General features: G+C 41.1%; 2 protein-coding genes across 2 annotated transcripts; both read left to right on the top strand.

The window, feature by feature from the left end:
• The first annotated feature begins 502 nt into the window (after positions 1-502).
• Positions 503-5,380, top strand: rimoc1 (rab7a interacting mon1-ccz1 complex subunit 1). Its single transcript, XM_088993854.1, has 6 exons — positions 503-636; positions 1,889-1,998; positions 2,468-2,614; positions 2,782-2,913; positions 3,979-4,093; positions 4,385-5,380. Exons 1-6 carry the CDS (start codon positions 543-545, stop codon positions 4,618-4,620), a joined length of 834 nt encoding a protein of 277 aa, XP_088849980.1. The 5' UTR covers positions 503-542; the 3' UTR covers positions 4,621-5,380.
• A 79-nt stretch (positions 5,381-5,459) lies between these two features.
• On the top strand, positions 5,460-12,211 carry fbxo4 (F-box protein 4). The gene is made up of 7 exons (XM_088993853.1): positions 5,460-5,676; positions 6,773-7,032; positions 7,107-7,327; positions 7,740-7,824; positions 8,025-8,197; positions 9,514-9,707; positions 9,839-12,211. The coding sequence occupies exons 1-7, from the start codon at positions 5,488-5,490 to the stop codon at positions 9,929-9,931; spliced, it is 1,215 nt and encodes a 404-aa protein (XP_088849979.1). The 5' UTR covers positions 5,460-5,487; the 3' UTR covers positions 9,932-12,211.
• Positions 12,212-16,403: the final 4,192 nt, after the last annotated feature.

The raw sequence follows: 16,403 nt of genomic DNA on the forward strand, positions 1-16,403 counted from the left end.
GATGATCTTTTAAAACGTGTTTTTTTCATCAAGGATATGCAATATCTCAGAGACAATTTCGTGCATATTCTTATATCTTTACGTTTTCATTTCGAATAATCTTTTATTGGAGAGACAGACATCCATAATAACGATGATGTAAATCTAATGAGCGAAAATGTTTGTACGTGCAGTGCAAAACATGTGTTAATGACAACAGTAATGCAATTCTAAACTTAAACCATACACAATTTGCAACTGGACTATGTAACAAAGAAAGGTTCCTCTGACAATAAACATACACGTGCACGTTATTTCGTCAAAACGTGTCAACAAAAGATGTCACGTTGAATTACGTCATACTCGACATAATTAGGAAGACTTATTTATCGTGCTTGCATTATTACGGAGAGCCCTATAAATTCTTACGAATACACTTTTCATATTCACTTCACTTTCTTTATGGAAACAGAATTACATTCGAATAATATAATAATATAAACAAAACGTCGTCGCATTGCTTGGACACGTGACCTACCCTCACGTGACTAGTAGTTTTAGTCATGGCCGACGACTACAGGCGACTAGGCCTCGACTTGGAGAGAAGAATATTCGAGTTTGACGCCAAGTGTTCTGCTCTCAAAGCAGAGAAGCAAGGTAACGATCCAAAAATGGCAATAATCTAATTCTTGCTATCTGTTGGCGTCGCCTGCCTGTCGTGCTTCGTTATTAGCCGGCTAACGAGCTCGCTGTTGTTAGCCTTATCGTGCGACGCGACCACTGCAGCTGCACCGCTGTAACGTTTATAACTTTTAATAACCTACTAAGAGGCATCGCTAAATGTATGCACACTGGGCAATGATATAAAACTATCGTAAAGTTATTCAACCCGTGAATGGTTTCTGAATTTCAACATTAAGAAGCAAACATTTGGCTAGCGACCCTGACTTAAGCCTACAATGTGACCACTTACCTTCGAAACTTGCTGACTTCGGATCCATTATTGTTCTCAACCAGCTGTTCGTTTGCTGATGCCGATTTGGTTTGGTGTTTAGTCATTCCACATTGAATGTTTTTTTTCCCTGCACCCTTCTAAAACTCGAATTTGTTAGCACGGCTGCCTCGCAATTGTAAGGTTCTCGCTTTGAATCGGGTCTTAGGCCTCCATTTTACATGGGACAGTTCAAAAACATGTCAGTTTTCAAAAACCACGTGGAATCACAACAAAATTAGCTGTTGTGGTGAATTTGCATGCTTATGGTTTTGGGAAGTTGTCATAATTAATAAGCTCTATTGCTGTAGGGGAGGGTGGTCACACGCTTTCAGCATGGGATTTACTTTTGAAACGATGTACCCGTTATATTTGTTGAGAAATATATTGAGGATTCTTGTCATGCAATCTACCAAAAGTACCTTGGAGATTGACCGGTCGATCGCAATCGACATATTGATACAAAAAAATTAATGAACGTTGGCCATATTGTGTTTGTGTTTTCATAGTGATTATCTTATTTTCAGATTCATTCCTCTGTTGTTTCCTGTGGTGAAGTACAGAATATGTAAATACTAATAACAGCATGGTACAAGGCAGTTCCCAGAGCTACTTTAAAGTTTGGAGACCAAAGATTCAAATGTTTTATAGGTCCATCCTCCCATATCCCTAAAAAAATGCGCTTTAGGTTAATTGAAAAAATCCACATTGCCCTAATGTGTGGATGCCGTCTGGCTTTGTGTGGCTTCCGCTCCTCGCCTAGTGTCAGCTGGGAATGTTGCCATCTCATCCACCCTCAACCCTTATGATGAATGACAGCACTCTTTATAAAGCGGGTGGCTGATTTTTCACTACTGTCAGCAAACAGTAGTGAAGCATCTGCAATGAGTAATGTTTTGATTTCACGTTTTCCCACAGATGATGATTATTTACAAAATGCTTCTGTCATACTGGACAAGTTGAAAAGCTATTACAGACAAGGAGGGGAAAGCAGCAACCTTTCCAAGTTGCTTCAGGATTATACACAGGTACTTCATTGCATCAAACATGCCATATTTGTTGGACAGGTAGTCTTCAGTTAAACATGTGATCAAAGTGCAAACTTGAGAAATGATAAAACTGTTTTACCATTTCATAATAGTCATATTCATTCATATTAACAACAATAGTCACGGATAGACTTCCCTCCTGTCCGTCTCATTGTTCAGATAATATTTCCACATACCAGAGGCACTGCTGCTACTTGGCTGCATGGTTACACTAAACTCCTCACCTGTTTCTATGTGGGAGATATACACAATTGTTATTGCAAAGAAACAAACGATTTCTGATTACTTAACTTCCAAGTTCTCACGGTCATTGCAAATTGATAAAGTTGATACATTGTACAGTTAGCTTAACCAAACAACTTCATTTTGTGACTGAACTCTGTAGACCCTGTAGAGCTGTTGTAAAAAAACAAGAACAAATATTAACATTAGACTTTGTGCACGGCAGGTGATCCTAGATATCACCTTTTACGAAGAGAACAAACTGGTGGATCAAGAGTTTCCAGAAGACTGCTCACCATTCAAAATCCAGCAGCTCCTGCAAGATCTGACTGAGCCAGAAGTCCTAGTGGGGAGACTAGCACCATCTCAAGAGGTGTGGTTGGTTGCCCCTTCTGTGTGAAATGTCTCTTCTTTTTGTGCAGCATGGCCTGTAGTGACACTGAATCAGAAGAGAGTGACAAAGTCCAACAATGATAGGCGTTTTAAACAAATTAATTATGTATCCTACATTGACTCTGACATTGTTTCTTGGTCTACCAGGTGCAAGTTGTTTTGGGTCTAGAGCTGTTAGAATGCCTCTATTGGAGACGTGGTGCTCTGCTCTACATGTACTGCCATACCCTTCATCAACGGAAGCAATGGATCAAGGAAAACAAGGAGACATTCCTGAAGGTACCCTATGGTCAAAACTGCAGAATTGCCAAAAACTAATAAAACATGCCTCTCACTGGTTTGAGTTGTATGTCCCTGCCTTAAAGGACAACCGACGCCCCGGACAAGTTGCACCCATAATTTGTAAAATCACTTCAAATGACTTCTACTGAGCGTATTTTACAAAGATTCCCCCGCATATAGCTATATTTTACGTTTCAAGACACGCACTGAATATTCATGAAGTCTTGTTTTTGAGTTGATGACAATGCCCTAAGTGACGTCACAGAGGGAACGCCCTTGACTGAGAAAGCGGCACACAATGCATTTTGGGTACTTTTTTTTTTGTGTCTGAAAACACTGCGTTGATCGCGAAATTAGAATGAAAACTGCATAAATAATGTGATGATGAATCGTTGTGTCGCAGCCAATTGCGGTAAGATGCATAAAGAAGTTGTACGTTTACACAAATTCCCAGCGGACCAATAAGCCCATTTCCAACGGAGCTTGTGGGCTATCGTGTGCATTTTCTGGGCGCTACATTGGAGTCCAGACGGCTCGAATTGATACAGAAGGACTTCTTTAATCGATTGCAAACACTTATGCTTTCCTCTTCAGAACTATTTGAATCATATTCATAACTGGATGAGTAACAAGAAAGCATCTTTGAATCTGAACTCTCTGAAGCCATTGTTTTGATTCTGGAGCAAGGCAGGTGTGACGTCACGAACAAATGGGGCGGGACTTTCTGAATTTCCCCAGTTCCGAGCTCATTGTGGTATTTTTGGGACACTAAGTCATTTTTTTTTTTTTTGGTGTTTTGTATTTGACTAAAAATATCAGCCTGCGTGTTTTGGGTTTCTTGGGTATTTTAGATGCTATAAAACTTTTTTCTGATGTCAGGAAACAAAAAAATTGTGTCGGTTGTCCTTGGACATTTTATGCAAGATGAGATAACACAGTAAATAATATGGAGCACATCAAATATGACAGCGTAGGCTACTATTTTCACAATTGTTACTTTACAAGCCTGAATGCAAGCTAGCCTGTCTCTATGCTTCATGTCACCCTGATGTGTTCCTGCAGTGTATTCAGGAAGGAGTGCGCTATCTAATGCGGATGCTGCAGGTGAGGAATTCGGTGAAGCTCAATGATGGGGTGGTCCTCCATGACACCGCAACCGCAGGCTTCCTATCTGAAGGTACATTTTTTTTCATCCATATTTTGCAAAAATGAAAAGTACTCAGTCTCCGTAATTAATATTCCATAATTACAGATGCATAAAATATACTTACAGATGTACTTATTCAACTCATTAACTTAATTAAATGTTGAATGAAAGTGAACTCTAAAATTAGAAGTCGCCATCCATCATTATCCAAACCGGTTCTCCCAGCTGTCTTGGGGCAGCAGGCCACCCTGAACTGTTTGACATCACTGATTTTTACATCACCTAAATATTGTGATGACAACATATCGCTTGTTTCCAAAGATATTTTCTCAGATACGCACCTGCTCACCATGATGTACATTGGAGAAATGTGCTTCTGGGCCGTGAAGTACGAAGACTACAGCGGTGACATGGTGGATTGTAAAGAAGATCGCCTCCAGTTTAGGGACATTGGCACGCAGATCCTCAACAAGTATGTGGTCGCCTGCGAGGGACCTCTCCAGGGCCAGGGCTGGAATACAGAGAACGCCAAGGAGATCCTCAGTGTTTTACAGTGAAGCTCAGCCGCCACCGTGTCCAGGTTGTCCTCGGACACAGATCTGACATCAGTATTCTATGTCTCCCCACCCCAATCCCTAAATTAAATTTTTACAAATTGATGAAAAGAAGCCAGCAAGTCAGAGTATGTGTAATGGAAGGTTAAGAGGAGGCATGGGAAGAAAAAAAATATTTGGGCAAAGGTCAGCTTGACCTCACTCCACATCACATGATCCAGTTCAGTGGCATTATAAGACAAGTTGGTTGAAGCTGACAATGACGTATTGGTTTTTTTTAGTTGTATTTTATTTTTTACCCATTCAGCTGGAACAAAGCAGTTTTCTTCATACTAGACTGTTGACTAGGGCACTTGTTTTGCTCTAAGAATCTGTTATAATAACATTAATATAAAATATTCTTAGTAAAAATGTTTCCTTTTTTAAGGTTTATTTCATAACAGCCTGAAATGAAACATTGCACAGTAACATTTTTATTTATTCTTAAGTTGCCATTTTGGTATGCTTTGAATATTTGACATATGTTTATAATCTATACGCACGTTTGTAAATGTGTATAAAATACACACATAGCAAAGGATTTTTTTCCAGAAAGTGAAAGTCCTCAGATTTATTCATAGTCCATTACTTGTATTCCCCCTTTTATTGCAAAAAAAAATCAACATAATTACCTTTGTTTAGCTTTTAATAGAGAACGTGCTGTTTTGGATTCAATTTTCAGTTTTTTATGTCCTTGGTGACAATAAAGTCCGTGTTGTTTTAATATGCGCGTCGTGTGCCTATTCTAGTGACTACAATACCCACAACCCACCGCTGCTGTAATCAACAGGAAGTGAGTCAAAAGCTGCACGTCATATTTCTTGAAACTGCATGATTTTTGCACAACCGGCATATAAACCTAAAGACTCAACAATCATGGCAGGGAAGATTCATAGTCATAACGAATCAGTCGTTATTCGAAGCCTACGGCGCTTAAAAGAGATTTATTGGCCTTCCAATGTGAGAGTCGTCGTTTTGGATCACGAAGAGGAAGCACCCGGCTTTTTGGAATGTTTACCTGTGAGTTTTGACTGAAGAGTTTCTTACGTGAAAGAGTTCCTTATCCACCTGAATTAAAGGTCCATTTTAATTAAAAGTGATCTTAAAGTAGAAATTGTTGAGACAATTTTCGAATAAATGAGCGAATCAAATATCGTTCTTCCCGAAATTAATGAACATCATTAAAGACAGCACTGATAACATCAAGAATTATACTCTCGTGTCTCGTTAGACACGGATAAAAACATTTTACATTTAAAAATAGCCACGTGCCAGGAAATGTCATTCTGGAGAAGAAAACAATCGAACATGTTATAATACCGTTTCTGTTTTGGAACGCCATTAAATGGTGATGCCTGCAACTGTGTAGAATGAAACTTGAAACGGAAAGTGCAAAACTACAAAAAAGAAAGTATAACAAACCCAAAACACTCAAAAAAATGAAAGAAAAGTACAGATTAGTTTACATGAGCCTTTATTTGTCTCACAGTTAAGAAATTGGCATTTCACAGCAGCAAAAAAAAAAAAAAAAATACAGAAGGTGCTATAAAGGCAGCCACTCGCAGCGCCATCTTGAAGTAAAAAAAAACAACAAAAAAAAAAAACGAATCACAAATAATGTGACACAACACAAAAGACCCAGACAGTCGTCAATCTTTTTCGAAGCTCTCAAGGACACTTTGCAGTCACGGACGTGCATAGATACAATAATAAATAAAATGAAATTATAAATAGAAACAAGAGATAAAGCTACATGAATTGTGGGATGATCAATCAAATCCCAGCAAGCCCCCCCCCAACAAAAAGACACAATTTCAAATCCGAAAACTAAACAAAAACAAATAAAATAACGATGAACTATACAAATGCTATCAACATTTTTCAGATGGAGATCCCAAATTACATAAATGTAGATACAGTAAAGTCTCGTTATATCGATATTCAAGATAGTCCGAAAAAATATCGATATAACCGGGACTATCGATATATCCGACCCTGTTTGCATGTAATTTTCTCTGTGCGTGCATAGAAATAGTATCGATATAACCGGGACTATCGATATATCCGATATCGATATAACGAGACTTTACTGTAATAAACATAGTCCACTCCACAGGTAGACGTGCAGTTCCAGATCATGACCTTACTGTCGTCTTTGGACATCTGTCGCCTGGGAGCAACCAGCCGGTACTGGAGGGCCTTGGCTCGAGACCCATTGCTGTGGAAGTTTTTTCTTCTCAGAGACATGCCATCATGGCCATCCATTGATCACTTAACAATGCCACAACTGGACGCTCCGGGAGGCCCAGTCATCAGTGATGATGCAGAACGGGATGATTACGAGAGGACGCAATTCAATGTTGACTACATGGCAGAGTGGGTAACATTGCAATCAGCTGATATAGTACTTTTATTTGTACAGAATTCAATGATTCTTGCGTCCCCTGCAGGTATTTAAAAGCATGCCCTGCATGCAGACAAAAATGGCTTCCTTCATGGCCACCATATCGAGTATTGACATCCTTTCTGCAGTCTCTGGTGCCCTCAGCTGAACCACGTTACGTTATGTTCGGGCCCGGTATGGAGCAACTGGATGTCTCTCTTGTCACCAGGCTGATGCACGCTTCTGATATTCTACCAATGGCCATCATTCCGAGCAGTCAGATCAATGGTACACATACACACTAGACTCATCTCCAAATATCTGCAGTGACTTCTATTCATTTTTCAGGGTATCAATTCAATCGGTTGTCTCCGTTCACCCACAAATTGACTGACTCAGTGTGACATTTGGAGCTGCGGTTGTATTGAACAGTATTAATTAAGAAGTTAAATGCTACGGAACTTTCATAAATGTACGTTTCTGGATGTAGCATCACGTAACAACTAAATATAATACTGTATGGTGTAGTACCCCATACACTATTATATTTAATTGTGTACACCCTTAGTGTACACACCCTTGCACTGTGCTTTGCAAGAATGCTTTGTGCTCTGTCCACCGACAGGTGGCAGTCTTGTTTTTTTTTTTATGTCATCCCACTTCTTCCCCTACGAAAACAAACTTCTTTTTCATCCTTCAGGACCTTCAGTGATCGGCTCAGGCATCGCTTATATGTTCAACAATCAGCACAAGTTCAACATCTTTACACTTTATTCGACTAATAAGTAAGTGTTATGTACCTTGAATGTTAAATCAATATGTATTGTATTGTATTGTATTGTATTGTATGTACAGTGAGATGTTTTATTTCTTGTATATGATAGTTGTCCATGTTAAGCGCTTTGTTACAGTTTCAGCTGTTGTCAAAGTGCTATATAAATCTATATGTATTATATTGTATTGTAAGATGGTGGTTTGTGTGCAGAGCAGAGCGGGACCGCGCCAAACTACAGAAGCAGTACATGAGTGGTAAACTCTTCACTCTGGTAGGAACTAACGTCTCGGGCCAGCCGATCTACAGGCCAGCCCCTCAAGTGCAGCAGGTGTGCCATGTTGTGGAAGGGGTTATCTATGTGGCGAACGCCGAGCTGGGGAGAGGTAAGAGACAAATAATTGGGTTTATATGTGCAAATGATGCAAAGCAGACTCTACCAATGTTCCCAGTAAGGAATCAATTCCAATTAACTCATTCACTGCCAGACGTGCAAAAATGTGTCCACTCCAATGCTACGGTTTTGTCATTTTCACTCAAATTCCAGGACCCACAGAGTATTGAGTTTTAAGATGTCATAAAGATTCAATCGAACGTAAGATACCTCAGACTCTCTTCATCAGAAAAAGAGTTAATTCCCAAGTTATATGAGTCTGAAGTTATCTGAGCATGAAATGGGGGTGGCTGTACAAAAGGCAAATGCTACCCCCTCGTGGATGGGAAAAAAAAAAAAAAAAAACATTGCCAGAGGTCTGACCAGCGCTTTATCGGCACCACTGCGCAAGAAAAACCAAAACCCGAACAAATACGGGAATGGCGCTCCACGTCATATTTTCAATTCCCGAATAACGTCGGAAATGGCAGTGAATGAGTTAATTGGTCCAAATTATGGCAGCACGCCAACATGCACTAACCTTCCTTTGCTTATAAATGAAATGTACGTATTATGATGATGATGATGATGATGATTATTATTATTATTATTATTATATTATTATTATTATTATTATTATTATTATTATTATTATTATTATTTGTGGAGTTTTCATATTCCCCTTGTTCCAGGTTGGGTTTTCTCTGGGTACTTTAATAAAATAAAAATAATAATAAATAAAAATATAATAATAATAAAAATATAATAAAAATAATAATAATAATAATAATAATAATAATAATAATAATAATAATAATACATTTCATTTATAAACGCCTTTCAAAACTCTCAAGGTCACTTTACAGTCACAGGATAACTTTTCTGTGGGTGAGCAGCGGCAGCCAGACGCGCCAGCGTTCACTCAACCCGGAAGTAAATAGATAGAAACCTAGCTAGCCAGCTACTGGATAGCTAATAGATAGCCAACAGATAGCTAGATAGATAGATAGCCACCTAGATAGCTCTATAGCTTATAGCTAGCTGGATAGTTAGTTAGCTAAGTCACTGAATGCCACTATTAAATACACAGATAGCCAACAGATAGCTAGCTAGATAGCGAGCCATTTAGATAGCTATATAGCTGCTAGCTAGATAGCTTTAGCTAAGGTTGACAGGTATGAAACTCAAACTGGCGTCATTTTCACCTTTCCTTGAGCGAAGTCGAACTCCTGGAAATGCTTGGGCCTTCACACGCAATTTCTGCTGGAATTACATGAACACATTATTTTCCTATTCTGCAAAGTATCATGATTTTCACTCACCACACAGGTGAAGGAGAGTCTGAGGGGTCTCAAATCAGTGCTCTGCTGTGCTCCGCATCCAAACCCTTGCTGGTCCTCTCGTGCGTCTCCAGGGAGGAAAGTGAAGCAGTTGGGACCACCAGAATGAAAAGCTGCCGACAAACACCCTGTATTGACATGGCAAAGAGACTCAACCTTCTTCAGTTACCAAATCCCTGGATGGTAATTATTTCAAATGAATGAATTGTGGTCATCAAGTGGATTCAAAAGCCGCTGTGGTCAAAATTCTAGTCGGCTTCCTGGTTTCTACCGAAGTGCCCACATGCATCCTGTCTTTGTCTGTTCTGAACCAGGTGCAGGACACAGTTGCAGAATCCCTGTCAGGTCTTCTGGATGGTATTTCTTGGTTGCTGAGATCCTCGGGTGTTAATGTTTATGATGTCTAGGTAATAATACTAATAATACATTTGATTTCTAAGCGCCTTTCAAAACTCTCAAGGTCACTTTACAGTCACAAGATCAGTTTTTCTGTGGGTGAGCAGCGGCAGCCACATGCCCCAGCGTTCACTCAAACCGGAAGTAACTCTAATAGACAGAAAGTTAGCTAGCTAGCTACTAGACAGCTAATAGCTTGCTAGCTAGCCAGAGAATAATAATAATAATCATCATCATCATCATCGTCATCATCATATATTCCATTTCTAAGCGCCTTTCAAAACTCTAGGACACTGGATTTTTTTTGTGCGAGTGAGCAGCGGCCACCATTCGCGCCAGCATTCACTCTACCTGAAGAAACAATTTCACATGCGTAACAGGGACTAAATTTCAATATATTTAAATATATTTCACTAATTCACGCCAGATACACCTGATTAATGGGGACCTCACACAAACTGTATTATAAATCAAAATACACACACACACACATTCGTGTTTTTATTCATTTCTGGGGACCAATTTTCGTATCATCACTTCCGGGACCGCCCTTTCCAAATTGTACATCCCTAAAAAAAATCAGCCTGAACTGGTTGCCATCCAATTGCACATAGATGAACAACCATGAATCACCTTGGGACAATTTAGAGTGTTCCATTAATCCTCCATCCATTTGTTTGGAATGTGAGATGACACTGGAGGAACCGTAGAAAATCCACCCAGGCACGTCAAGACCGTGTAAACTCGACACAGGAAGGGCAGAATCAGAATCGAAACATGCATCTCGGCACTGTGAGGCGGACGTGCAAACCAGTTCTTCACCGTTCCACCTTTGTGTGGTATATTCCGAATAAATGCAGCACATCATGTATGCTTTTAGCGTGCGCTGTTTGTGTGTTGATGCTTCATAACTAAGCACTCTCTGCGTTTACAGTTCACAATGATTTTGCAGGTGCTGACAAGATAATGTGCCTCCCTCACGCTCTTTTGTTCCGGTTACCTAGGTGACTGCAAATAATCTAAAAGTACCAACCGACCTATCAAAATGTTTCAAAGCCTCCATAACCATTTTTATTGATGCGCATGTTTGGTAATAGTCTGCCGATTGATGCAATTTCAGGACATTAAGGTTGACTTATCTGTGCTCTTATTTTTCGGCAAATGAATTTTCAAGGGATGGTGGGGAGGCAACCCCTTTGTGGGTGTGCGTTAATGCTGTGGGACCCCCTTACCATATAACCTTGTGGTTTAGCTATAATGGAACCTTTGAAGTCAAACACCCAAACGCATTAATTTGGTAACAGATTAAATGACGGCATATTATGAATCAGTTCAAGAGTGTTATTTTACTTCAGCAGAAGTTATATGGTAGCTATCTATCTAGCTATTTGGCTAGCTATCTAATGGCTATCTACTAGCTGTCTGGCTGGCTACTAGCTATCTAGCTAGCTAGCTAATGGCTACGGGGGTGGCTATCTAATAGCTATCTATTAGCTAGCTTTCTATCTATTTTAGTTACTTCAGGGTTGAGTGAAGGTTGGCGCGTGTGGCTGCTGCTGCTCACCCACAGAGAAAAAACATATCCTGAGACTGTAAAGTGACCTTAAGAGTTTTGTAAGGTGCTTAGAAATGAAATGTATTATTATTATTATTATTATTATTATTATTATTATTATTATTATTATTATTATTATTATTATTATTACTAGAGTCGTGATGGTAAAGAGGATAATGGCATGGTAATTGGGAAATTGTATTTTGGACAGTCGCCCCATTTAAAGCTCAGAATACAAATTTCCCCATTGTGGGACGAATAAAGGTTTTCTGATTCTGAATACTCCAGACCCATATAACTTAGGAATTAACTCTTTTTTTATAATAAAAGAAGAATCTCAAGTTTTTATGCTGCATTGATTGTTTATGTAGTCCTAAAACTCAATATTCTATGGGTCCTGGAATTTGAGTGAAAATGACAAAAACCCTGGCACTGGAGTGGACACATTTTTACATGTCTGGCAGACACATATGTATTTAAATAGTTCCCCGGCTAACTACATGTTGTGACGTGTTTTAATGTCAGGAATTATAACATGCTTGACACAGCCTATTTCACATCCGACTGAAATTGTCCCCTTTTTAAAAAACTGCCACACAAAAGTAAATAATTATACAGCCCACCCTACATAATGCTGGATGAATGATAAGGACAGATTTTATGACCAAGCTCCCATAAAGAGAATAAAATTGTTTTCCGTGATCATGAAATGATAAATTCATTGCAGCTCTGCTTACTTTGTGTGTGTGTATGTGTGTGTAGAGACTTAGAACCTGTTGAAATATTGAGCCTCTTGTCTTTAACCAAAACAGAGGCCTTAATGGTGATGATGTCATGATGAAACCACAGTTAAATCAACCCATGCCACTTTGCAGACACATAACACTCATTTCCAATGTGTTTCCAGACACCGACCGGTAATAATCATTTTGAGAATGTTTGGTCTGAATCTTTTAGTGCACCCTTTGACCTTGATGACCCTGAAATGACATGAGTGCAGAGGTTTTGCAGGCCTTTGTGGTTGAAGCTCTGCTGTATTTGTTCATTAACTTGAGGCTGAAACAGTAGGAAACAATTGGGAAATGTTGCATAGCCTGTTGGCTCACATGTTGACATTTTTTTCCTTCAGCAAAAGGACATTTTGTTACCTAGCTGGAATCTGAGCAAATTTGTTATGACTTTTCTTTTTTCAAAATTCTTGTGTCATGTATCCAAATGAGGCTGATGACACAAGGTTGAATGGCAACTGCGTGCAAAGGAGTGGTAGGGGAGGGGCAAAGAAAGGCTGAAGTGGTTTCATATCAAGTTGTGTAACAGCGTTATTTCTCTTCCCAATTACCTCCTTTATAGAGCCTTTACCGAGGACCCTTTTCACACGCAGGCTTTTCATCAAAATTAAGTCCCTGATTTGTATTCTGTGATAGCGACTGATATTAAAGCGATCACTGGCAGGTGGAAAAAGAAAAAAAAAACATCATTTGCATGATGCTTCGACTGATTACGGCGAAGTCTCTCACGTAATTGTCTTGTTTTGCACATGGCGGGGCTCTCATGCTGACATTCTGTGGTTCTTACTCGCCTTGCGCCATCTCGCCAATTGGCATTAATTTCCTCGTCACTTGCCCTTGCTTCCCCCTCCCTGCTGTTACCTTTATGCAGACCAATGTTTGTTATCGTGGATTATGGTTCTGGGACATATGCTCAAGACCGAATGTAGCTTTTCACCATTTTTTTTGTTACCCCATCATTCTCGTAGACATTGACATGTGTCACTAAGAGATGGGTATTGTTGTGTTTTAATGTTTGATAGACAGTCCAAGAACTCATTTCAGATTTTTTGTCATATGAAAATCAATGTATTCAAAATTCTTACACTCCATGTTTTTCCTGCATGCCCCGCGACTGACTGGCAACTACTTAACGGTGTAGTCCGCCTTTCTCATCGTCAACTAAGATCGTCTCCAACACCGCCCTGCAACCTTGTACAATATTTGCTATCTATTATCTATCTAACTGGCTATCTAGCTGGCTAACTAGCTGGCTATCTAGCTAGCTATTTATTAGCTCGCTAGCTAGCTTTTTATCTATTTGTGTCATGATCTGGTTGGCGACCAACGGGGGGCGCTGTCGGCCCCGCCTGCACCTGCGCAGGTGCTGGTCGTCCCGATCAGATTGGTGACCAGCGGGTAGCGACGTCAGCCCTGCCGGCAGCCTCGCAGGTGCTGGTCGTTATAATCAACGACACTTAAAAGGACACCTGGCACGATCATCCGGTGCCGATTCATTGTTTGTTTGCTGCTTGGTTGCAGCATGCATCGTGTACGTGTTTGTTTAACCTTGGAGGGCTTTTACTTTTTGTCTTCTTTTGCTCCTTTGTATTTTTTCCATTCAGATCATTTTGATGTTTTACATTTTGTTCCTGCTGACTTTATTTTAATACAATTAGTCAAACAACCTCCTGCTCCCTCCTGCCTGCTTTTTGGGATCCGAACCCGCCATCACCACCTCGCGAACCGTGACAGAATGAATCGGCCTACCATCGGATCCCGCAGGTACATCGGACCCGTCTCATTTCCACCCTGTGCCTGGCAATGCTACGTCCACGTTAGCGCAAGCCTCGTCGAGTTTGAATTGCGTCACTCGACGAGCCGCAACGTCCACGTAAACGTCCGGCCGAGACCTCCTTCCAGGTGGCCGTCCAGGGTGAAACTGGGTGACTGGCATTGCACGCCCACGTCCAGCCACGCTGTCGTCGTGCATGACGAATTGAGTCTCATCCACGACGAGCCGTGCAACGTCCGCGTCAACGTCAGTCCGAGACCCCACTCACCGCTGGATCCCGGAGCGGCTCTGGACTGGTCTCGTTCCCCCGGAGCCGGGCAGTTCACGCCCATGTCGGCGTCCGGACAAGACCTGGTCCCATACGGCCGTACGGGGTGCCATTCTGCGCCTGGCAGTTCGACGTCCACGCATAGCCATGCGCCGTCGCGTGAACGTGCGAGAGGGATCGCACTCACGTCCACGACGATCCGTGCCGCGGCTTCGTCCACCCCAGGCCGAGTCCCGTTCCCATCAGGCCGCCGCCCGTCGTATGCTGGAGAGGCAGCGGTTGCCCTCTCCACCGACCGTTCCCTGGCGAGTGGACCTTTTGGGAGACTGTTGGGACTTCTGGAAGCAGCCCCTTGAAGGGGGGGTACTGTCATGATCTGGTTGGCGACCAACGGGGGGCGCTGTCGGCCCCGCCTGCACCTGCGCAGGTGCTGGTCGTCCCGATCAGATTGGTGACCAGCGGGTAGCGACGTCAGCCCTGCCGGCAGCCTCGCAGGTGCTGGTCGTTATAATCAATGACACTTAAAAGGACACCTGGCACGATCATCCGGTGCCGATTCATTGTTTGTTTGCTGCTTGGTTGCAGCATGCATCATGTACGTGTTTGTTTAACCTTGGAGGGCTTTTACTTTTTGTCTTCTTTTGCTCCTTTGTATTTTTTCCATTCAGATCATTTTGATGTTTTACATTTTGTTCCTGCTGACTTTATTTTAATACAATTTGTCAAACAACCTCCTGCTCCCTCCTGCCTGCTTTTTGGGATCCGAACCCGCCATCACCACCTCGCAAAACCGTGACAATTTGAGTTACTTTCGAGTTGAGTGAGGGCTAGCGCTTGTGGCTGCCGCTGCTCACCCACAGAGGGGCTGATCTGTGACTGGGAAGTGACCTTGAGAGTTTTGAAAGGCGCTTCTAAATGAAATGCGCTTATGAATGAAATGTATTATTATTATTAGTAGTATGTATTTGCTATCTATTTGCTATCTATCTAGCTAGCTGGCTATCTAGCTCACTTTCTATTAGTTGTCTAGCTAGCTAGATAAATGGCTAGCTAGCTATAACCTGTCTATTAGCTCGCTAGCTAGCTTTCTATCTATTTGAGTTACTTCTGGGTTGAGGGAACGCTGGCGCGTGTGGCTGCCGCTGCTCACCCACAGAAAAACTGATTCTGGACTGTAAAGTGACCTTGATAGTTTTGTAAGGCGCTTAGAAATGCCATGTTTTATTATTATTATTATTATTATTATTATTATTATTATTATTATTATACAAGATTGTCACGATTTTCAAGGTGGTGGGTGGTGGTGGACCTCAAAATTCCAGGCAGGAGGGAGGATCAGGTTGTATTTGACAAATTATATTAAAGTCAACAGGTACAAAATCTCAAACAATAAAGTCATCAGAACAAAAAGGTCCAAAGTAGCAAACAAAACCATGACTAAAACAAAACAAACCTGACATGGGTGAAACAAGCAATGACCCGACACTGAATGGTCATGCCTGGGGTCCTTTTAACTGCCACTGATTAAAACAACAACACCTGTGCAGCTGCTGGCGGGGCCGTACAGTGCCACCCGTTGGTCGCTAAAACAAATGTGACAAAGAGGAGCAGTTTTGAAAATGGATGGATGTTTTTCCTGCATAGAATTCCAAATCCCCCTCCCCTTAAAAAGCATTTGGCATAACCACATTCTTATATAGGGCATAACAAAACACAAAACACAGTGAAAGCACAACTCAGACATGTCTTGCATATCGCGCTGATTGGTCTTATTAAAATTTTAAACTACAGTTGACCCTTTTATTTTTGCAGTTTGTCAGTTGTTTCAACTTGCAAGTTTCATTGAATTCGGCATGTTTTTGAAATGTGACAGGAAAATGGAGAAAAACATTTGTAATTTTGGAGCACTGGATGTATACCACTTATGGTACATAAAGGAGCTGGAAAATATTTCACAACAATGAAGGTACATAAATAGATGACAAAACAGACATGTACGCCTTTATGCCCTCCCCCCACCTCAACCCACCCCTGCAGGCATCTCTTACACCTGGCTCTAATCCAATTGGCAGTACGGCCGCTGAGATCACTGGTAAGT

This window comes from Hippocampus bargibanti, linkage group LG04 (assembly GCF_051943395.1).
Source record: "Hippocampus bargibanti isolate YZ-2025 linkage group LG04, ASM5194339v1, whole genome shotgun sequence".
Lineage (NCBI taxonomy): Eukaryota > Metazoa > Chordata > Actinopteri > Syngnathiformes > Syngnathidae > Hippocampus > Hippocampus bargibanti.